The sequence below is a fragment of the Chlorocebus sabaeus genome, chromosome 11 (assembly GCF_047675955.1).
Source record: "Chlorocebus sabaeus isolate Y175 chromosome 11, mChlSab1.0.hap1, whole genome shotgun sequence".
Lineage (NCBI taxonomy): Eukaryota > Metazoa > Chordata > Mammalia > Primates > Cercopithecidae > Chlorocebus > Chlorocebus sabaeus.
The window spans coordinates 54,096,900-54,120,218 of record NC_132914.1 but is presented as its reverse complement, the minus strand read 5'-3'; the positions used below and the strand labels follow the sequence as shown (position 1 = coordinate 54,120,218).

Sequence of the window (23,319 nt, the reverse complement as noted above, 5' to 3'; positions counted from 1 at the left end):
TAGGTGAAGACAACGGTTTCAGACAGATCTGAGGAGAAGGGACTGTTTCCTCCCTTGATGTGGCTTCCCTCCTGCCTCCCCCAGCCCACTACCCAGCCCCTATGGGGAACAACACTGGGAGGTGGAAAGCATTGTTCTGAAATTCTGAGTTGCACAACTGACTTGTTTAGAGAATGCTGTAAAACCACCACGAGCTGTCTGGTAGGGAAGTGGGCCCAGGGTGAAAAATACAGGGAAAATAGGGAAGCAGGAAGAGTACTGGAAGAGGCCGCCTTACCTTTCTTGCTGCCAATAACTTGGTGAGAGGAACAGAGCTGATAGAGCTACCTGCCACAGACTTTGAATACATCTTCCTCCAGCAGCCAGGGGTGCTCATGGACTGTCTAGAAAGCACTGTGGATAGCCCTTGCCCACTCAATTTCATGTTTCTGAAGCCCTCTGGAAACCTTAGAACTGGAACTTTGGTGCAAACCACAAACTCCTTGGAGGAACAGACATGGGGTAGTACCCTTACCTTTGCCATCTGTGCCTGTACACCACTGGCCTTCAGTGCTGTTACAGCTTTCTGTGCTGCTGAAGGGCTGTCAAAATCTACAAAGCCATAGCCTGGAACAGAGAAACAGCATCACTAGGAAGTGGGAAGTGTAAGGAACATAGGGAGGTCCAGGCTTTTCAGGAGACAGAGGAAGGCTTATGATCCATGGAACATAAATGGGAGGGAGAAAGAGCTACTGAGAGGTTTCAGGTAGTTATCTACATGCTCCTCAAACCCTGAGATGTGATCTAGTTTGTGGCTAAGAATGCCAAGGCAATGAGCTACTCTGGTGTCCCTGCCTTTCTCCCTCCCCCTTAAGAAATCTGAGGTTTCAGGAACTAGGATCTTCTAATAACCCAAAGCCCCCCTATACCTCTAAAAGAATTCGCTCCTCTCTTTTCTTGATATACCCCAGAAATGCTAGGCATGTGGGGAATGTGGCCTCTCCAGGGCAGACCACCAGCCACCTGCTGGAAGAAGCCCCTCACCACCCCAACCTATAGGCCTTTCTCTTCCTTCTACTCTTCCAGCTCTATCTAGAACTGCTCAAACCCCAATAAAACTACTCACCCTCAGAAAATAACACCCACCAAAACACTCCCCAAAACAGGCATTTACATGGCTTTGCTAAGCAGAAGGCAATCTCACCCACTTCTACCACCTCATCTAGGGAAACACAAAGTCCAAAATAAGCTCAGTAGACTCAAAGGTGTTTTGTACAGTCTTCTGGCCTTGGGGCCCTAAACAGCATTTTCAGCTCTAGCTATCTGGTCACCAAATAATCTAAATATCTCCTAATCTTTTAAGCCTAAAAATTTCAGGGACTCCTTGCTGACACTGTAGACTCAGGAATCTCAGCAGTAAAGGGCAGTGGCGAGGGATGACCTCACTTACTGGTGCTCTCCATCACCAAGGACAGTTGTTCTCTCACCTTTGCATTTGTTTGTGGTCTTGTCCAGTATGGCCTTAGTGGAAACAATCTTGCCATATCTAAGGGAGAGGAAAATGCAAAGTAATAATCTGGGGGCAGAGACTAAGAATAGGACAGAGATTCAGACATCTCGACAAATCCATGCCCTTTCCATGGTCCAACTTTTCCTACTCAAGCCTTAATAAAAATAAAAAAGAAATGGGAGCCGGGTGTAATAGCTCACACCTGTAATCCCAGAATTTTGGGAGGCTGAGGCTGGAGGATCACTTGAGGTCAGGAGTTTGAGGCCAGCCTGGCCCAACATCATGAAGCCTCACCTCTACTAAAAATACAAAAATTAGCTGGGCATCACGCCAGTAGTCCCAGCTACTTGGGAGGCTGAGGCAGGAGAATTGCTTGAACCTGGGAGGTGGAAGTTACAGTGAGCCAAGATAGCATCACTGCATTCCAGCCTGGATGACAGAGCGAGACTCCATCTCAAAAAAAGAAAAGAAAGAAATGGGTTAAAAATGCCACATTTAATATAAACCCATCCTCCCCAAAGGTACCTAAAAGAAATAAGGTAACTGTAGTCCTTATAATACCAACAGATTTCTCTCTTCTTTCCCAGCTAAGACTCACACACTAGTTGGAAAGAGATGACTGTCTTTTGGGGAAAGAAGCTTGGCAATGTCCACACAAAAGAGTGTGTAGAGGCAGAGCTCTGGCTGGAATTCCCTGAGGACTAAAAAGAATCCTTGCTATTACTTATTTTCTTTTGGAAAACACCACTGATCCTATGAAAAAAACTATAGACATTTTTCTTCTCTGATACCCTATTCCCATCACCCGTCCACTGACCCCTTTAACTGAAGGTCAACCTGAGCCAAATTGCTTTGGTTCAAATGCTGGTTCTGCCACATTTTAGTTATGTGTGATCTTGAACAAGTCATTTAACCTTTTGGTGTCTCAGCCTCATCATCTGTAAAATGGAGATAGGATTGTTAGGAATGTGAAATGAATAAACACAAATTATTAATGTCTACCACATGGTAAGCACTTAAAAATTTTAATTGCTATTATTATTATACTCAAGGAACCTCAACTATAATACCTCTCTTTGCCTTAGTCTAAGACTTCTATTTCTCACTGTCAAGATTTGAGAGTGTTAGGGAGGGGAGTGGGAACTGTAATATTAAAAAAAATTGTGTGTGTGTGTGTGTATGTGTGTGTCAGGGTCTGGCTCTGTTGCCCAGACTGGAGTGCAGTGGTGTGAACATGGTTCACTGCAGCCTCGAACTCCTGGGCTCAAGCAATTCTTCTGCCTTAGCCTCCTGAATAGCTGGGACCAAAGATGTGCACCACAATGTCCGGCTAATTTTAAAAATTATTTGTAGAGATAGGATCTTACTATGCTACCCAGGCTGGTCTTTAATTCCTGGATTCAAGCAATCCTGCTGCTTTGGCCTCCAAAAGTGCTGGGATTACAGCTGAGAGCCACCATGCCCAGCTCTAAGAAAATCATCTTATAAACAAAAAAAGTCTAAATTTTGATGATAAGGCCAAAGGGCTGCATATCCTTTCTTCTTCTTCTTTCTTCTTCTTTATTCCTCTCCCTCCTCTCCTTCTCCTTCTCCTCCTTCTTCTTTTTTTCAAGACAGAGTTTTGCTCTTCTTGCCCAGGCTGGAATGCAATGGCACGATCTCAGCTTACTGCACCCTCCGCCTCCCGGGTTCAAGCGATTGTCCTGCCTCAGTCTCCCAAGTAGCTGGGATTATAGGTGCACATCACCACACCCCGCTAATTTTTACATTTTTAGTAGAGACGAGGTTTCGCCATATTGGCCAGTCTGGTCTCAAACTCCTGACCTCAGGTGATCCACCCGCCTCGGCCTCCCAAAGTGCTGGGATTACAGGTGTGAGCCACCACGCTTGGCCAAGTTATAGATATTTGTCCAGTAAAAATGCAAATTATTTCTGTACAGTAGAAAAAATAATTGCAACGGTTAGTGGCTTTACTATCCTATAGGACATAAACCAGTTTTTATCTAGTGTAGCAATCTTATTCCAACATTCTTTCTTCATTTTCTATAGTTCCTCAAATGCTCTTTGAACTCATTTTGCCATCCTGCTGGTTGGTTCCCTCATTAATGAGTTATAAAAATCTTTGACACTTGTTCATTTTATATTTGCATGACAGTTGTGTTTTCTTTTCATTTTTTTTTTTTTTTTAGATGGAGTCTCGCTCTGTCGCCCAGGCTGGAGTGCAGTGGCGCTATCTCGGCTCACTGCAAGCTCCGCCTCCTGGGTTCGCGCCATTCTCCTGCCTCAGCCTCCCGAGTAGCTGGGACTACAGGCGCCCGCCACCGCGCCTGGCTAATTTTTTCTATTTTTGGTAGAGACGGGGTTTCACCATGGTCTCGATCTCCTGACCTTGTGATCCGCCCGCCTCGGCCTCCCAAAGTGCTGGGATTACAGGCGTGAGCAACCGCGCCCGGCTCTTTTCATTTTTTGAAACAGTGTTTCGCGCTTGTTCCCCAGGCTGGAGTGCAGTGGCACGATCTCGGCTCACTGCAACCTCCACCTCCCAGGTTCAAGTGATTCTCCTGCCTCAGCCTCTCAAGTAGCTGGGATTACAGGCGTGTGCCACCACACCCAGTTAATTTGGTATTTTCAGTAGAGACAGGGTTTCACCATGTTGGTCAGGCTGGTCTCGAACTCCAGACTTCAAGTGATTCACCTGCCTCAGTCTCCCAAAGAGCTGGGATTACAGGTATGAGGCACTGTGCCCAGACTGACAGTTGTTTTTTTCAACTGTTTGAAAATTATACTTTGGTAGCAGAGTCACATGGAACTTCTAAAACTTGAATAGTAGTGTATCACAGATCAGGGATTGTATTAGAGGTGTTCCACTAGAAAAAAGCCTCTACATTCCACTCCAGGAGGATGAAACTATTAAAGAGACAGAATAGAAATCACTAACAAAGTCAGAAGTACAAGAGCTAACTGAAAATAGTTGGCAGGGACTGAATTTGAGAACAATACCCCAAACAAGCAATTTTCCCATCTCTCCTTCCATCCCTAAAGAACACATGATGACTGATTTGTTTTCACTCCTTGGCAGCATCTCACTGACTTTTTTAGTGGAACTTCTGTGATCCAAAGGATTAGACAGAATAAGCCACGCAATGCCCTGGAAGCTGGGAACAGAAAACATTAAAAGGAGGGTGAGGATGGATGTGGCCACCCTAGCCCTTCCAGGCTACATACTTGGATTCATTCCCAAGTTTAGGCAAGGGGAGGGACTCTTGAGAAGTCTGACTGTGGGGCCGAGGACACAAGTGCTGCTATCCCTATGAAGGCCCCAGGGTGGAGCTTGCTGTGGTCTAGCAGCTGAGACTTTGAGCTCAGAATTTCCACTGCAGCTGGCAACAGCTGGGTCACTGCTGCTGCTTCCTTGAAGGAGCCCCTCTGAGAACCAGGAGTTCCAGTCCTAGACTCCATGCCTCTCCTTCCCACATACCAGACTTTAGGATCCAGCAATATTTACTTCCTCTACAACCCAGGGAGAGACAACTGGGACAAAGGCAGGAAGTCCTTCTACGCATGAGAAACATCCTTCCTAGAAAGGCTTAACTCCCTGCTCACAGCAGACCGAGGGCTCTACCCACCTGCTCTGCTCAGTCTCCTCGTCAGGACTCCTGTGGCACCTCTTTCATCCCTGCCTCACTCCTGCCTCTCCACAGTCCCCTTTTGGGCTCCTTACTTCAATCCTACATGCTGTCCTTGACTATACTTATGCTTCAGACTCAGCAAAAAATAAGGCAATTGTTCAGAATGGCAAAATAAAAATCACTCTGTATCTGTGGGTTTCCCACTTGTGGATTGAACCAGCCATGGATTGAAAATATGCAGGGAAAAAAAATGGCCTTTCTTCTAAGGTAGGTTCAGGGAAAAAAAACTAAAAAAATAACTGTTGGGTACTATGCTTAGTACCCAGGTGATGAAATAATCTATACACCAAATACCTGAGTCCCGAGTTTACCTATAGAACAAACCTGCACATGTACCCCTTAACCTAAAATCAGTTAAAATATATTTTTAAAAAAAGGATGGTTGCATCTGTACTGAACATGTGCAGACTTTTTTCTTGTCATTATTCCCTAAACAATACAGTATAACATTTATTTACATGGCATTGGTATTGTATTAGGTATCATATGTAGTCTGGAGATAATTTTAATGTATATAGGAGCATGTGCAAAGGTTACATGCAAATACTACACAATTTTATTTTATTTTGATTATGTTTGAGACAAAGTCTTGCTCTGTCACCCAGGCTGGAGTGTAGTGGCGTGATCTCGGCCTACTGCAACCTCTGCCTTCTGGGTTCAAGCGATTCTGCTGTCTCAGCCTCCTGAGTAGCCGGGACTACAGGTGCCCACCACCACGCCCAGCTAATTTTTGTAGTTTTAGTAGAGATGGGATTTCACCATGTTGGCCAGGCTGGTCTCAAACTCCTGACCTCAGGTGATCCACCCATCTTGGCCTCCCAAACTGTTGGAATTACAGGTGTGAGCCATTGTGCCTGGCCACTACACCATTTTATCTAAGGGACTTGAGGCCAGGCTCAGTGGCCCATGTCTGTAATTCCAGCTTTTGGGGAGGCCAAGGCAGGAGGAATGATTGAGTCCATGAGTTTGAGACCAGCCTGGGCAACACAATGAAATCTCATCTCTATAAAATATACAAAAAATTAGCCAAGTATGGTGGCGTGTACCTGTAGTCCTAGCTACTCAGGAGGCTGAGGTGGGAGGATTGCTTGAGCCCTGGAGGCTATGGTTAGTTGTGATTACACCGCTGCACTCCAGCCTTGGTGACAGAACAAGATCCTGTCTCAAAAAAAAATGGGTAGGGACATGAGCTCGGTGAATTTTGGTATCCACGCAGGGGGACAGAGGAGGTCCTGGAACAAATCTCCCACAGATACTGAGGAACGAATATATGGTAAAGTCTAATCAAGGTTCTTCTCTGAGCAGGGTGCGGTGGCTCACACCTGTAATCCCAGCACTTTGGGAGGCTGAGGTGGGCAGATCACCTGAGGTCAGGAGTTTGAGACCAGCCTGGACAACACAGTAAAACCCCATCTCTAGCAAAAAAAAAAAGACACAAAAATTAGGCGGGTCTGGTGGTGTGTGCCTGTAATCTCAGCTACTTGGGAGGCTGAGACTCAGTCTTAAAAAAAAAAAAAAAGAATCTTCTCTGTCTTGTGATGTGAGAGAATTTCTGTAGCACATTATATTTAGTACGAGAAACAAAATTTAGAAATCAGGGACCTAGATTGATATGATACTCTTTCCCTCCCTCATAAACCAACATATCTGCCAATTCCCACCTCTCAAAAATTACTAGTCCAAGACAGTCCCCTTAGTTCCACTTACATACCTTTCTAGCAAGGTAAGCTGAGATAACGGACCAGTTAAAAATTTTTTTAAATATATATTTTTACTATATATATATATATATATATATATTTTTTTTTTTTTTTTTTTTTTTTTTTGAGACGGAGTCTTGCTCTGTAGCCCGGGCTGGACTGCAGTGGCCGGATCTCAGCTCACTGCAAGCTCCGCCTCCCGGGTTTACGCCATTCTCCTGCCTCAGCCTCCGGAGTAGCTGGGACTACAGGCGCCCGCCACCTCGCCCGGCTAGTTTTTTGTATTTTTAGTAGAGACGGGGTTTCACCGTGTTAGCCAGGATGGTCTCGATCTCCTGACCTCGTGATCCGCCCGTCTCGGCCTCCCAAAGTGCGAGACAAGGTCTCACTATGTTGTCCAGCCTGGTTTTGAACTCCTGAGCTCAAGCAATCCTCCTGCCTTGGTCTCCCAAGGTGCTAGGATTACAGGTGTGAGCCACCATGCCCAGCCCAAGGACCAGTTTTAGATATATACCAGACTTTATTTTTTATTGTTTATTATTTTTTGAGTTGGACATCTGTGCACTCTTGCCACTTTTCCAACATTCCTAATTGGGCAATTCCATGATTCAAATCTACTAAAAAGAACTCTGAGGGGTCTTCACAGGGTAGATGCACAGCAATTGCTTCTATCTCCACCTTCTTTATCTGCTAATTTGAGGTCTCCATTCCCAACGAATATCTCCAGCAGCAGAAAGTCTCCGAAGTGCATGATTTGATTGGCAAGTCCCACTTTCTTCCATCCCCACTGCCAGCTCTCTCATGCCTTCTAATTAACATCTATAGAGATACTAAACTTTTCTATTCAAGGTGTAAGGACAGCAACTTTCCACTAAGACCATCAGGTTGGGGGAGGTGCTGGAAAGAAAGCTTGATATTAGGCTTTAAAGGCCCGTCCCACACTGGCTTTCCTTAAAGAAACACATAAAAGCTTTATAATATATATCAGTAATAGGTAGAATTTTTTTTTTTTTTGAGACAGAATCTCACTATATTGCCCAGGCTGGAGTGCAGTGGCACGATCTCGGCACACAGCAAGCTCTGCCTTCTTGGTTCACACCATTCTCCTGCCTCAGCCTCCTAAGTAGCTAGGACTACAGGCGCCCACCACCACACCTGGCTAATTTTTTTGTATTTTTAGTAGAGACGGGGTTCCACCATGTTAGCCAGGATAGTCTTGATCTCCTGACCTCGTGATCTGCCTGCCTTGGCCTCCCAAAGTGCTGGGATTACAGGCGTGAGCCACCGCACCCAGCCAGTAGCAGGTAGAATTTTTTAAGAGAGAGGCTACTGAGTCTCTGGAGTAGAAACAAAATGCTAGGTGTTTTTGTTTCTATGTGTCTATGGAGTAGAAACAAAATGCCATTGCCTTTTAGGATAAGTGAGCTGGCAAGGCCAGGAGTGGTGGCATGCATCTGTAATCCCAGCTACTGAGACAGAAGGATCACTTGAGCCCAGGAGTTCAAGACTAGCCTGGACAACATAACGAGACCCTGTCTCAAAACCAAATCTATACTGTCCCTGGAAGCCTACCCACATGCACTCCAACTTACGGCTGACACAGCTTGACAAGATCTTGGTCAGTAGTGCCTGGCTGCAATCCTCGGATGTATAGGTTGGTTTTGCTCAGCTGGTCATTTCCATTGCTTCCACTACTGCTGTTAGGTGTACTGTTGCTTGGGCTAGGTGGTGCCATCTGCTGAGCCAATGACACATATGGCTGCAGGGAGACATGAGGAAAAGGTAGAAGGATTATACATTTACATGTTGGAGAGTGAGGAAGATCCTGGCCCTCTTGAAAAAATGATTCCAAACTATATATAATCACAAATGTGCACTCACTTGGACACACATAGTTTGTTCCTTAGCTCCATATTTTAGCAGAGAAGAAGAAATCCAATACCACATTCTGAGATAGCCCAAAGACTAAAATCCTGTTGTAGCTTTTAATACATCCTTTATATTTCCTATTCCTTTCTCCCTCTTTTTGCCAGCACTTACATTAGGATTTCCCAGATAACACTCTGTAGACTGGGCGTGGTGGCTCACACCTGTAATCCCAGCACTTTGGGAGGCCAAGGCGGGTGGATCACGAAGTCAGGAGATCAAGACCATCCTGGCTAACATGGTGAAACCCCATCTCTACTAAAAATGCAAAAAAATTAGCCAGGCATGGTGGTGGACGCCTGTAGTCCCAGCTACTCAGGAGGCTGAGGCAGGAGAATGGCGTGAACCTGGGAGGCGGAATTTGCAGTGAGCTGAGATCGCGCCACTGCACTCCAGCCTGGGCAACACAGTGTTTGAAAAAAAAAGAAATGCAGACCGGGCGCGGTGGTTCACGCCTGTAATCCCAGCACTTTGGGAGGCTGAGGCGGGTGGATCACGAGGTCAGGACTTTGAGACCAGCTGACCAGTGTGGTGAAACCCTGTCTCTACTAAAAATGCAAAAAAAAAAAAAAAAAAATTAGCCAGGTGTAGTGGCACTCACCTGTAATCCCAGCTACTCAGGAGGCTGAGGCAGGAGAATCCCTTGAACCTGGGAGGCAGAGGTTGCAGTGAGCCGAGATCACGCCACTGCACTCCAGCCTGGGTGACAGGGCAAGAGTCCGTTCCCCCGCCCCCCCAAAAAAATGCAACTCAAAACCACAGTAGGATACCGTCTCACAACAGTCAGAATGGCTAGCATTAAAAAACTAACAGATGCTGGTGAGGTTATGAGGTTATGGAAAAAAGGGAACACTTATACACTGTTGGTGGGAGTGCAAATTAGTTCAATCATTGTGGAACACAATGTAGTGATTCCTCAAAGACCTAAAAACAGAAATATAATTTAGCCCAGCAATCCCATTGCTGGGTATATACCCAAAGGAATAGAAATCATTCTATCATAAAGACACAAGCATGTGTATGTTCGCTGCAGCACTATTCACAATAGCAAAGACATGAAATCAACCAAAATGCCCATCAATGGTAGACTGAATAAAGAAAAGGTTATACATATACACATGTAATACTATGCAGCCATAAAAAGGAATGAGATGCTGTCCTTTGCAGGAACGTGGTTGGAGCTGGAGGCCATTTTCCTTAGCAAACTCACGCAGGAACAGAAAACCAAATACTGCATGTTCTCACTTATAAGTGGGAACTAAATGATGAGAACACATATTTACATTAAGGGGAACAATACACACTGGGGTCTGTCCGAGGGCGGAGGGTGAGAGGAGGGAGAGGAACAGGACAAATAACTAATAGGTTACTAGGCTTAATAACTGGGTGACAAAATAATTTGTAAAACAAAACCCCATAACACAAGATTACCTATATAACAAACCTGCACATGTACCCATGAACTTAAAATAAAAGTTAAATAAATTTTAAAAATAATCACTTTGAAATTTCCATTTAAGGCCGGGCGCAGTGGCTCAAGCCTGTAATCCCAGCACTTTGGGAGGCCGAGACGGGCGGATCACGAGGTCAGGAGATCGAGACCATCCTGGCTAACCCGGTGAAACCTCATCTCTACTAAAAAAATACAAAAAAAACTAGCTGGGCGTGGTGGCGGGCGCCTGTAGTCCCAGCTACTTGGGAGGCTGAGGCAGGAGAATGGCATAAACCCAGGAGGCGGAGCTTGCAGTGAGCTGAGATCCGGCCACTGCACTCCAGCCTGGGTGACAGAGCGAGACTCCGTCTCAAAAAAAAAAAAAAAAAAAAAAGAAATTTCCATTTAATTACTAGTTCTGCAATAATAATAACACACTGGTCCAGGCACAGTGGCTCACATCTGTAATCCCAGCACTTTGGGAGGCTGAGGTGAGAGAACTGCTTGAACCCATGAGTTTGAGACCAGCCTGAGCAATATAGCAAGACCCCATCTCTACAAAAAATACAAAAATTAGCTGAGGCAGGGTGCAGTGGCTCACGCCTGTAATCCCAGCACTTTGGGAGGCTGAGGCAGATGATTCACTTGAGGTCAGGAGTTCAAGACCAGCCTGGCCAATATGGCGAAACCCCGTCTCTACTAAAAATATAAAAATTAGCCGGGCTTGGTGGTGCATGCCTGTAATCCCACCTATATGGGAGGCTGAGGCAGAAGAATCGCTTGAACCCGGGTGGCGAAGGTTGCAGTGAGCCAAGATTGCACCACTGCACTCCAGCTTGGGTGACAGAACAAAACTCTGTCTCAAAAAAAAAAAAAAAAAGGCTGGGCGTGGTAGCTCATGCCTGTAATGTCAGCACTTTGGGAGGCCACGGCTAGCGGATCACAAGCTCAAGAGACCGGGACCATCTTGGCCAACATGGCAAAACCCCGTCTCTACTAAAAATACAGAAATTAGCTGGGCATGGTGGTGTGTGCTTGTGGTCCCAGCTTCTAGGGACGCTGAGGCAGGAGAATGGCGTGAACCCGGGAGGAGGAGAGCTTGCAGTGAGACGAGCTCGCGCCACTGCACTCCAGCCTGGACGACAGAGTGAGAGTCTGTCTCAAAAAAAAAAAAAAAAGAAAGAAAGAAAGAAAAACCCAGGCGAGGTGGCTCACGCCTGTAATCCCAGCACTTTGGGAGGCTGAGGCAGGTGGATCCACCTGAGATCGAGAGTTCGAGACCAGCCTGACCAACACGGAGAAACCCTGCCTCTACTAGAAATACAAAATTAGCTGGGCGTGGTGGTGCATGCCTGTAATCCCAGCTACTCAGGAAGTGGAGGTTGCAGTGAGCTGAGATCGCCTATTGCACTCGGCCTGGGCAACAAGAGTGAAACTCCCTCTCAGAAAAAAAAAAAAAAGAAAGAAAGAAAGAAAAAAAAAAGAGGCTATTGGTTTGCTACCATGGTTACCATCTTGGTTTTAATACTAAGGTCTTAGCTATAGTTTAAAAATATGACTTAGTCAATAATAAACTTACTACAAGGCCTGAAAAAATTCTTAGAAAAGAAGATATGGCTCAGAAGAAAACAACTTTTCTGCCTTTATGGAGCTTACAGTCAGCAAAAACACTGTGGGACTGGCCCCTCTGATCAGGAGGTAAATTCTTTAGCCTTTTGCTCTGTAGTAAGCCATTGCCTACTATAAAACAACTTTTATCTCTTGCTATTCTCACGTACCTTCTGAAATTGCTGCATAGGTTTGACAACAAAGAAAAATGGTAGAAAAATATTCACTTTTAAGGGTAAGAGAATACAAGGGAGGAGAAATGGCTAAGAAAGCCCCTAAGTAAAGCTTATCTGGCTTCCTAAAACAATTTGGAGACAAAGACCCTGTAAACTAATAATATGTTTACCTATAATATGTGAGAGAGAAAGGGGTAATACGTATGAGCACCCAGGGCACTGACATATTCTTACTGGAGAAGGGAAGAATAAAAAGAAGCTATGGTTTCTCCAGAGCTCTATAATGGATTCCCTTTTAAAGTTTCTCAGCTGAGGAAGTTCTAATTCTTCAACAGAAGAGCATCATAAATGCATTTATATCCAAATTGATAGAAAGATGAAGGCTAGGGTAGGCAATGGCTTCCTATAGAGCAAAAAGCCTAAAGAATTTCCCTCCTGATCAGAGGGACCAGTCCCACAGTGGTTTTGCTGACTGTAAGCTACGTAAAGCAGAAAATTGTCTGAGTTGCCTATCTTTGAATCCATAGTGACTAGCACATGGCAGACATTAAATATTTGTTGATGAATAAATAATATCATCAGTTAATATTATCAGCTAATATCATCATCATGAATGAGCTGCCTTCTCAGCTCTGTTCAATCCCAGCTACTCCAGAGGCTGAGGCAGGAGAATCACTTGAACTCAGGAGGCAGAGGATGCAGTGAGTCAAGATCATGCCACTGCACTCCAGACTGGGCGACAGAGTGAGACTCTGTCTCAAAAAATAAAAAATTAAAAAAAAAAGCTAAAAGACAAAGTAATGTTTAATATAAGAGGAGATTACAGTGACATACTTTTACATTAAATACTTTAGATCCTATGATCCCCAGATATTTTTATAGGGTATCTTACAGCATAATTCTCTATTCTTTATTTATTTTATTTTTCAGGTCTCGCTATGTTGCCCAGGCTGGTCTTGAACTCCCGGGCATGAGCAGTCTTCCAGCCTTGGCCTCCCAAAATGCTGGGATTACAGGTCTGAGTGAGCCACTGTGACTACCCTGTCTATTCTTTAAATACCACATTACCAATTTATAGGGAATTGAGGTATTTCTCACTCCCTCTCTCTCGTCCTCTTTTTTTTTTATTTTATTTTTTTAAGACACAGAGTCTAGCTCTGTCTTCCAGGCTGGAGTGCTGTGGCATGATTATGCTCACTGTTACCTCAAATTCCTGGGCTCAAGTGATCCTCCTGCCTCAGCCTCCCGAGTAGCTAGGACTACAGGCACACACCACCACACATGGCTAATTTTAAAAAACATTTTTGGCTGGGTGTGGTGGCTCATGCCTATAGTCCCAGCATTTTGGGAGACTGAGTGAGAGGATTGTTTGAGTCCAGGAGGTTGAGACCAGCCTGGCAACATGGTGAGACCCCCATCTCTACTAAAAATACAAAAATTAGCTGGGCATGGTGGTGGGCGCCTGTAATCCCAGGTACTCAGGAGGCTGAGGTGGGAGGATCACTGGAGCCCAGGAGGTAGAGGCTGCAGTGAGCTGAGATCGTGTCACTGCATTCCAGCTTGGGTGACAGAGTGAGATCTGGTCTCAAAATAAAATAAAATAAAATAAAAATTCGTAGAGGTGGAGTCTTGCAATGTTGCCTAGGTGGATCTTAAACTCCTGGCCTCAAACAATCCTCCCACTTCAGCCTCCCGAAGTGCTTAGATTACAGGTATGAGCCACCATACCTGATCAAGGTCGTCTTCTTCTTCTTTTTTTTTTTTTTGAGACAGAGTTTTGCTCTTGCTGCCCAGGCTGGAGTACAATGGTGCAATATTGGCTCACCGCAACCTCCGCCTCCGGGTTCAAGTGATTCTCCTACCTCATCCTCTCGAGTAGCTGGGATTACAGGCATGCGCCACCACACCCAGCTAATTTTGTACCAAGGTCTTCTTAATATTATGCCTTAAAGATCTCAGTCTCAGTCCTAGACAATTAAAGAAAAACAAAACAGGCCGGGAGCGGTGGCTCAAGCCTGTAATCCCAGCACTTTGGGAGGCCGAGACGGGTGGATCACGAGGTCAGGAGATCGAGACCATCCTGGCTAACACGGTGAAACCCCGTCTCCACTAAAAAATACAAAAAACTAGCCGGGTGAGGTGGTGGGCGCCTGTAGTCTCAGCTACTCAGGAGGCTGAGGCAGGAGAATGGTGTGAACCCGGGAGGCAGAGCTTGCAGTGAGCTGAGATCCGGCCACTGCACTCCAGCCTGGGCGACAGAGCGAGACTCCGTGTCAAAAAAAAAAAAAAAAGAAACACAAAACAGAAGGAATTGCTATATAATTTAAACAAAAGTAACTTTCTGAGTCAGAGAGAGGTAGTCCTCAAGATATTCAGGGCCAGCTCACTGAGTAGGTATCCAGGTACTTAGCTGCCCGCCTCAAAACCCTAAATCTTTTCTTTTTAAGTGTATATATCCTTTTATTCAGAAATTCCACTTGTAGGGATGCTTATATATGTGCACAAATATATATGTACGAGGATATTCATTGCATCATTCATTTATAATAGTAAAATACTGAAAAAGCATATACTCATCAGTAAGAAGACTGGTTACATAAATTATAGTGCATACATAAAAAGAGTATCATGTAAGCCATTAAAAATGATATAGCACATCCATGCGTTTTTTCCTGGAAGGATACTAAAAATATACTATTACATGAAAAAACTAAGCTGTTTAGTACTACTATTACCAATGTTTATATTACTATTTTATTTATTTAAAACATTTTATTTTAAGTTCCGGCATACATGTGCAGGTTTGCTATATAGAGAAACAGGTGCCATGGTGGTTTGCTGCACCTATCAACCCATCATCTAGGTACTAAGCCCCACATGCATTAGCTATTTATCTTGATGCTCTTCCCCTGCCTGTCCACACAACAGGCCCCAGTGTGTGTTGTTCCCCTCCCTATGTCCATGTGTTCTCATTGTTCAGCTCCCATTTATAAGCAAGAACATGCAGTATTTGGTTTTCTGTTTCTGTATTAGTTAGCTAGGGATAACGGCTTCCAGCTCCATCCATGTCCATGCAAAGGACATAATCTTGTTCCTCTTTATGGCCACATAGTATATTCCATGGTATATATGTACCAGATTTTCTTTATCCAGCCTATCATTGATGGGCATTTGGGTTGATTCCATGTCTTTGCTATTGTGAAGAGAAAGCTCTAAATCTTTAAATGTGCTTTCCACAAAGGCATCTCAAGTTCTCCTGCATCCTTGACAGCTGATAGGGGAAATATCAAGCCTCTGCAGACAGATGACAGTTCAATATGGGTGAATTATCTATACCTGCAAAGGAAGGAAAATTTTGCCCTTCATTCTAATTTTAGAAACATTCGGCTGGGTGCGGTGGCTCACGCGTGTAATCCCAGCATTTTGGGAGGTCAAGGTGGGTGGATCACTTGAGGACAGGAGTTCAAGACCAGCCTGGCCAACATGCTGAAACCCTGTCTCTACTAAAAATACAAAAATTAGCCAGGCATAGTGGCATGCACCTATAGTCCCAGCTACTCAGGAGGCTGGGGCAGGAGAATCGCTTGAACCCAGGAGGTGGAGGTTGCAGTGAACTGAGATTGTGTCACTACACTCCAGCCTGGGTGATAGAGCGAGATTCCATCTCAAAAAAAAAAAAAAAAAAAAAATTAAATTACAAGAATTCTTTTTTTTAAAAAAGACTCAATTTTTAGAGACTCTTTGTCAGATGCAGTGGCTCAAACTTTTAATCTCAGCACTTTGGGAGGCCGAAGTGGATGGATCGCTTGAGCCCAGGAGTTTGAGACCAGCCTGGGCAACATGGTAAAACCTCACCTCTACTAAAAGAAATACAAAAATTAGGCTGGGTGCAGTGGCTCATGCTTGTAATCCTAGCACTTTGGGAAGCCATGGTGGACAAATCACCTGAGGTCAAGAGTTTGAGACCAGCCTAGCTAACATGGCAAAACCCCATCTCTACTAAAAGTACAAAAATTAGCCGAACTTGGTGGTATGTGCCTATAATCCTAGCTACTGGGGAAGCTGAGGCAGGAGAATTGCTTCAACCCAGGAGGCGGAGGTTGTAGCAAGTAGAGGTCACACCACTGCACTCCAGCCTGGGCAACAGAATGATCTTTGTCACACACACACACACACACACACACACACAAAGAAATACAAAAATTAGCCAGGCATGATGGTGCATGGCTGCAGTCCCAGCTACTCAAGAGACTGAGGTGGGAGGATGGCTTCACAGAGTGATACTCTGTCTCAAAAAAAAAAAAAAAAAAAGACTCCTGGCAGGGTGCAGTGGCTCACACCTGTAATCCCAGCACTTTGGGAGGCCGAGGCGGGCAGATCACATGAGGTCAGGAGTTGGAAACCAGCTTGGCCAACATAGTGAAACTCTGTCGCTGCTAAAAATACAAAAATTAGCCAGGCACCTGTAATCCCAGTTACTCAGGAGGCTGACACAGGAATATCACTTGAACCCAAGAGGATGAGGTTGCAGTGAGCCGAGATTGCACCACTGCACTCCAGCTTGGGGGATAAAGTGAGACTCTGTCTTAAAAAAAAAAAAAGACTCTTTTTTTTTTTTTTTTAGACAGAGTCTCGCTCTGTCGCCCAGGCTGGAGTGCGGTGGCATGATCTCGGCTCAATGCAAGCTCTGCCTCCCAGGTTCACGCCATTCTTCTGCCTCAGCCTCCCAAGTAGCTGGGACTACAGGTGCCCACCACCACGCCCGGCTAATTTTTTGTATTTTTAGTAGAGACGGGGTTTCACCGTGTTAGCCAGGATGGTCTTGAGCTCCTGACCTCGTGATTCGCCCGCCTCGGCCTCCCAAAGTGCTGGGATTACAGGCGTGAGCCACCGTGCCCGGCCAAAGACTCTTAATTTTAAAAGAATAACTGTTACTGGAATTTGGCACTTGTATATGGTGCTAAGTATTTTATTTATTTTTTGAGACAGGGTCTTGCACTGTCACCCAAGCTGCAGTGCAGTGGCATGATCGTGACTCACTGCAGCCTTGACCTCCTAGGCTTAAACAATCCTCCCACCTTAGCCTCCCGAGTAGCTGGGACTACAGGTGCTTGCCATTACATTTTTTAATTTTGTAGAGACACGCTATGTTGCCAAGGCTGGTTTCATACTCCTGGGCTTGAGGGATCCTCTTGACTCTGCCTCCCAAAGTGTTGGGATTACAGGTGTCGGTCACTACACTCGGCCTGTGCTAAGGATTTTATGTCTACTGTCTCAATTATCCTACCTCTCTTGCTTTCCTTCTGCTTTTATGTGTGGCTGCTCACTCTGAGAAGGGAGTGATGCTTCTGGGAAATAGAAATGTCCTTTCCACATGGGTGTCTTCACACATCTTAATATGCTAGATTCCAGTCATCCAACTAACCTTAAATCTGCTGTTCCCTAGCATTCTGCTTTGAATTTGAATGATCAATCAAAGTTTCCTTTTCTGTCTTGGTAACCAAGTGGGTACCTGTCTAGGTTTCACTGGCAGATCCGAAGTCAACAAAGCCCCAGCCTTGAGACTACTTCCCACCTCCAGGGAATAAAACTGAAATTCCTGCATTTCACACAAAAAAATCAGTGAAATACTAGAACTTTTTAAAAACATTACCTACTTTACATGCCTATGGTTCTAAGGCAATACATTAGCTTTCAGTTAATAAATCAAACTTCAAGACTCGTCATCACACTACCAGGCTTTTCATGCAGTGGCACGATCTTGACTCACTGCAACCTCTACCTCCTGGGTTCAAGCGGTTCTCCTGCCTCAGCCTCCCAAGTACCTGGGACTACAGGCACATGCCACGATGCCTGGGTAAGTTTTGTATTTTTAGTAGAGACTGGGTTTTGCCATGTTGGCCAGGCTGGTCTTGAACTCCTGACCTCAGGTGATCTGCCCACCTTGGCTTCCCACAATGCTGGGATTACAGGTGTGAGCCACCATGCCTGGCCTCAAGTACTCAAATGTTTACTAAGTGAATAAATCAACCCATGTTTATTCTGAAAGCATTCAACATATATTCATTAAGCAGGTAATCTCAAATTCTGCAAGTCTAAAATTAATTTCTGCACCTTTTCCTGAATTCCCTTATTTCTAATATCTCTTAACTTGTCTGACTGCCTCTGTTCTCCTACACCTCCAAACCACCCTCAGTAATGCAGCTAGCATTAGCCTTCTCAAGTATATGTGATCATGTCATTTCTCTCTATATAAACCCATTAATGTTGCCCATTCACTTCCAGTCTACTACATACGAAGACTCATACCTAGAATACTCTTTTACTGGATATCTTTACATATTTCTTAGCTACATGATGATATGCTACCATTCCTTACTTCTAAAAGCAAATCTAATATCATCCCAGACATCTAAGATTTTAGGTCACATGTGATGGCTCTGCTTAAATCTTGAAATCATGAGGGGCATAGTACAATTATGAGTCCTCTTCTAAATGCCACTAATTCAAATGACTTCCGCCATTCCACCTCATGAGCATAAACCAAGGTTATGAGTAAAAACCTGCGTTTCTTTTTCTAGGAGCCAAATAAAACTGCATGCCATTCAAAGGAGTGAAGCAAACTGATGGATGTTAGAGCAGAGATCTATCCCCTTTTTTTTCTTTCTTTTTTTTTTTTTGAGACAGGGTCTTGCTCTGTCACCCAGGCTAGAGTGCAGTGATGCGTGATAATAGCTCACTGCAGCCTCAAACTCCTGGGCTCAAGTGATCCTCCTGCTTCAGTGCCCCAAGTAGCCAGGAATACAGGTGCACGCCACCATACCTGGCTAATTTCTAAATTTTTTGCTATGTTGTTTGGGCTGGTCTTGAACTCCTGGCCTCAAGTGATCCTCCTGCCTCGGCCTTTCCCTTCCCTTCCTTTTTTTTTTTTTTTTTTTTTTTTTTTTTTGATATGGAGTCTTGCTCTGTCACCCAGGCTGGAGTGCAATGGCGCGATCTCGGCTCACCGCAACCTCCACCTCCCAGGTTCAAGCGATTCTCCTACCTCAGCCTCCTATGTAGCTGGGATTACAGATGTGTGCCACCACACCCAGCTAATTTTTGTATTTTTAGTAGAGACAGGGTTTCACCATGTTGGCCAGGGTGCTGTCAAACTCCTGATCGCATGTGATCCACCTACTTTGGTCTCCCAAAACGCTGGAATTACAGGCGTAAGCCACCGTGCCTGGCCTTTTTTTTTTTTTTTGAGAAAGGGTCTCAACCTGTCACCTAGGCAGGCTGGAATGTAGTGGCACGATCACAGTTCATTGTAGCCTCAACCTCCTGGGCTCAAGTGATCCTCCCACTTCAGCCTCCTGAGTAGCTTCAGCCTCCTGAGTAGCTGGGACTACAGGCACACACAATCACACCTGGCTAATTTTTGTATTTTTTGTAGAGACAGGGTTTCACCATGTTGCTCAGGCTGGTCTCAAACTCCTGAGCTCAAGCAATCTGCCTACCTCAGCCTCCAAAATGGCTGGCATTATAGATATGAGGCACTGCGCCTGGTCTAGTCTATCCCTTTCTTAAGAGAAACTTGGAGAACTGACAATTCAGCCAATTCAGGTCCTCTAATAACCCTGACATTGATTCTCACATGAAAATGACATTTAAGATATCAATAAACAGCAAATGAGATTTAAGATTTAGAATCTGCTGCAGTTTATGAAATCCACCATAGTACAGGAGGATTAAGGAAAAAATCTGGCTCTTCATTTTTTTTCCTTTTTTTTTTTTTTGAGACGGAGTTTCGTTCTTGCTGCCCAGACTGAAGTGCAATGGCATGATCTTGGCTCACTGCAACCTCTGCCTCCTGGGTTCAAGTGAGTCTCCTGCCCCAGCCTCCTGAGTAACTGGGATTACAGGCTTGCACCACTACGCCTGGCTAATTTTGTATTTTTAGTAGAGATGGGGTTTCTCCATGTTGGTTAGGCTGGTCTCGAACTCCTGACCTCAGGTGGATCTGCCCGCCTCAGCCTCTCAAAGTGGTGGGATTATAGGTGTTAGCCACCGCGCCCTGCCTGACTCTTCATTTTCTAGCATAGGGCTTGACATAAGACTGATGGCCCCTGAGAACCATTTCAAACTAGTGTGAGTGATAATACAGTCCTATCCTTCCCTTCCCCAGAACATTCACTAATTTGGGGGAAAGGCTGGTGGGACGTAGATATAAAAATATATAACTCCTTCATCTTTTACCCAGAAAAAGAAAAATCGAATTCCCCTGTTCCTATAGCAGAAACTTCATGTTTCCTGTCTTACTGAGTTGCATGAAACAAGGAGAAAAGAGAGTGTCCTTCTGTTTGCTCTCTTTCAAGAGATTATAATGATAGGGTGGCACAATGCCTACTTCCCAATCACTAGGTTTTCATCAGATCTTTTAAGAGAATGATCCAATCAGATGAGCTACTTGTAATTATAATCTAGTATAAGTAAAACATTGTCTTTAAAGAAGCTGCATTTCTGGCCCGGCCCAGTGGCTCGAGCCTGTAATCTGAGCACTTTGGGAGGCAGAGGCAGGTAGATTGCTTAAGGCCAGGAGTTCAAGACCAGCGTGGTCAACATGCTGAAACCCTGTCTCTACTAAAAATAAAAAAATTAGACGTGGTGGTGCGCACCTGTGATCCCAGCTACTGGGGAGGCTGAGGCACGAGAATCACTTGAACCTGGGTATCAGAGGTTGCAATGAGCCGAGATCATTCCAGCCTGGGTGACAGAGTGAGACTTTGTCTCAGAAAACAAAACAAATAAAGAAGTTGTATTGCTCAAAATTAAGCTCTCCAATCGAGTGCTCATTTAGTCTAGTTTCATAAAGTTTATGAATCCTGTATCCATTCATTTGCCATCAAAGTCATCCTCACCCTGGGCCCTTAACTATGAACTGCCAGAGCAGGAGAAAACCTGACCCCACATCTGATACCTAGCTAAGTTGTTGGTACATAATAGGCACAGATATTTGTTAAAATGAGTGAAATAAACACAGGGTTTTCTAATTGAGTATCATTTTAATAAATCCCTAAAAAGTCTCACAGATACACAATCCAGTGGCCTAATATCAAAATTCCTAATGCAACTGGAATGTGGATGATCCACCAAGACATATTACTGGAGCCAGTGGTCTCCAGGACATATAACATATCTGAACGTTTGCCTAAAATACATTATTTCCTGGGTTCCAAGTCATTGTATCACCTAATAAGAGAAAGTTCACTTTCTCTGAGAAGTAACAGAACCCATAATAATTACCCATGAGATCCTTTGCACTATTTCAGTCATTCAGCAAATATTTGTTGGTTGGTTTGTTTTTTGAGACAGAGTTTCGTTCTGTTGCCCACGCTGGAGTGCAGTGGTGCAATCTCAGCTCACTGCAACCTCTGCCTCCTGGGTTCAGGCAATTCTCCTGCCTCAGCCTCCCAAGGAGCTGGGATTACAGGCATGTGCCACCATGCCTGGCTAATTTTTATATTTTTAGTAGAGATGGGGTTTCACCACGTTGGCCAGACTGGTCTTGAACTCCTGACTGCATGTGATCTGCCCACCTTAGCGGCCTCCAAAAGTTCTGGGATTACAGGTGTGAGCCACCACATCCAGCCAAGCAAATATTTGAATACCAACTATGTATAAACACTGCTTGATGCTGTGGGGACTCATAGATGAATGGCGTATGAGTGAAATATTTCATAATATATTTATTTATTAACACACTCCACAGGGAGGTACATAATAAATTTAAATGCACATCCACAAGGAGTCACTAACAAGTTCACAAACTAGAGCTTACGGTCTAGAAAAGTAGCAGAATGGGCTGGGTGCCGTGGCTCGCACCTGTAATCCCAGCTACTTGGGAGGCTGAGGCAGGAGAATCACTTGACCCTGGGAGGGAGAGGTTGCAGTGAGCTGAGGTCATGCCATTGCACTTCAGCCTGGGCAACAAGAGTGAAACTGTCTCAAAAAAAGAAAAGAAAAGAAAAGTCAGAACAAAATATTTGTACTAATGGTATAAGAATATGAAAGAAGACACAATTAATTCCTGAGGGTGAAGTCTCTCAAAAAAGACACTTGGGCCTTGAAAGGATAAGCAGAACAATAATTAATTACTTTTGAAAAATAGAGACAGGGACTCATTACGTGCCCAGTCTGGTCTCAAACTCCTGGACTCAAGCAATCCTCCTACTTTGGCCTCCCAAAGTGCTGGGATTACAGGCATGAGCCACCATGCCCAGCCAGAACAATAAACTTTTTTTGTTTTTGTTTTTTCTGATGGAGTTTCACTCTTATTGCCCAGGCTGGAGTGCAGCGGCACAATCTTGGCTCTGCAACCTCTGCCTCCTGGGTTCAAGCGATTCTCCTGCCTCAGCCTCCTGAGTAGCTGGGATTACAGGCACCCACCACCATGCCTGTCTAATTTTAAAAACATTTTTAGTAGAGACAGGGTTTTACCATGTTGGCCAGGCTGGTTTTGAACTCCTGACCTCAAATGATGCACCCGCTTCAGCCTCCCAAAGTGTTAGGATTACAGGTGTGAGCCACCGCACCCAGCCCAGAATAATAAACTTTTAATGGAGAGTCATCAAGGAAATGCAAATCAAAATCACAGCAAGCTATCACTTCATACGTACTAGAATGGCTATAATAAAAAAGACAGATAACAAGTTCTGAAGGGTGTAAAGAAATTGGAAACCTCATATACCACTTATGGCATTGCAAAACGATGCAGCTGCTTTGGAGGACAGTTGGGCAGTTCCTCAAATGGTTAAAGCATAGAGTTACCATGTGACCTAGCAACTCCGCTGCTAGGTATACAACCAAGAGAATTGAAAACATGCCCACACAGGGCCAGGTGCGGTGGCTCAAGCCTGTAATCCCAGCACTTTGGGAGGCTGAGGCAGTTGGATCATTTGAGGCCAGGAGTTTAAGACCAGCCTGGCCAACATGGTGAAGTTCTGTCTCTACTAAAAATACAAAAATTAGCTGGGTGTGGTGGTGCATGCCTGTAATCCCAACTACTCGGGAGACTGAGGTTCAAGAATTGCCTGAACCCAGGAGGCAGAGATTGCAGTGAGCCAAGATCCTGCCACTGCACTCCAGCTTGGGCAACAGAGTGAGACCCTGTCTCAAAAAAAAAAAAAAAAGAAAAAAAAAAGAAGAAAACATATGCTTACACAAAACCTGTACACAAATTTCACAGAAGCACTATCCATAATAGCCCAAAGTGGAAACAAGACAAATGTTTATCAACTGATAACTGGATAAATAAAAT

General features: G+C 44.6%; 1 protein-coding gene across 8 annotated transcripts in view; it reads right to left on the bottom strand.

Moving 5' to 3' along the window:
* RBMS2 (RNA binding motif single stranded interacting protein 2) overlaps positions 1–23,319 on the bottom strand; it is a 94,991-nt gene that overhangs the window by 43,989 nt on the left and 27,683 nt on the right. For 7 of the 8 annotated variants that reach the window (XM_008003698.3, XM_073020868.1, XM_073020867.1 and 4 more), the window contains 3 exons: positions 8,471–8,637; positions 1,467–1,525; positions 515–606 (listed from right to left, as the gene is read on the bottom strand). In XM_008003698.3, coding sequence (XP_008001889.3) covers positions 515–606; positions 1,467–1,525; positions 8,471–8,613 — 294 coding nt within the window. In that variant the 5' untranslated portion in view covers positions 8,614–8,637. Of the gene's footprint in view, positions 1–514; positions 607–1,466; positions 1,526–2,306; positions 2,428–8,470; positions 8,638–23,319 lie in introns of those variants that run through there. The other variant, XM_073020869.1, reaches the window with a different exon arrangement.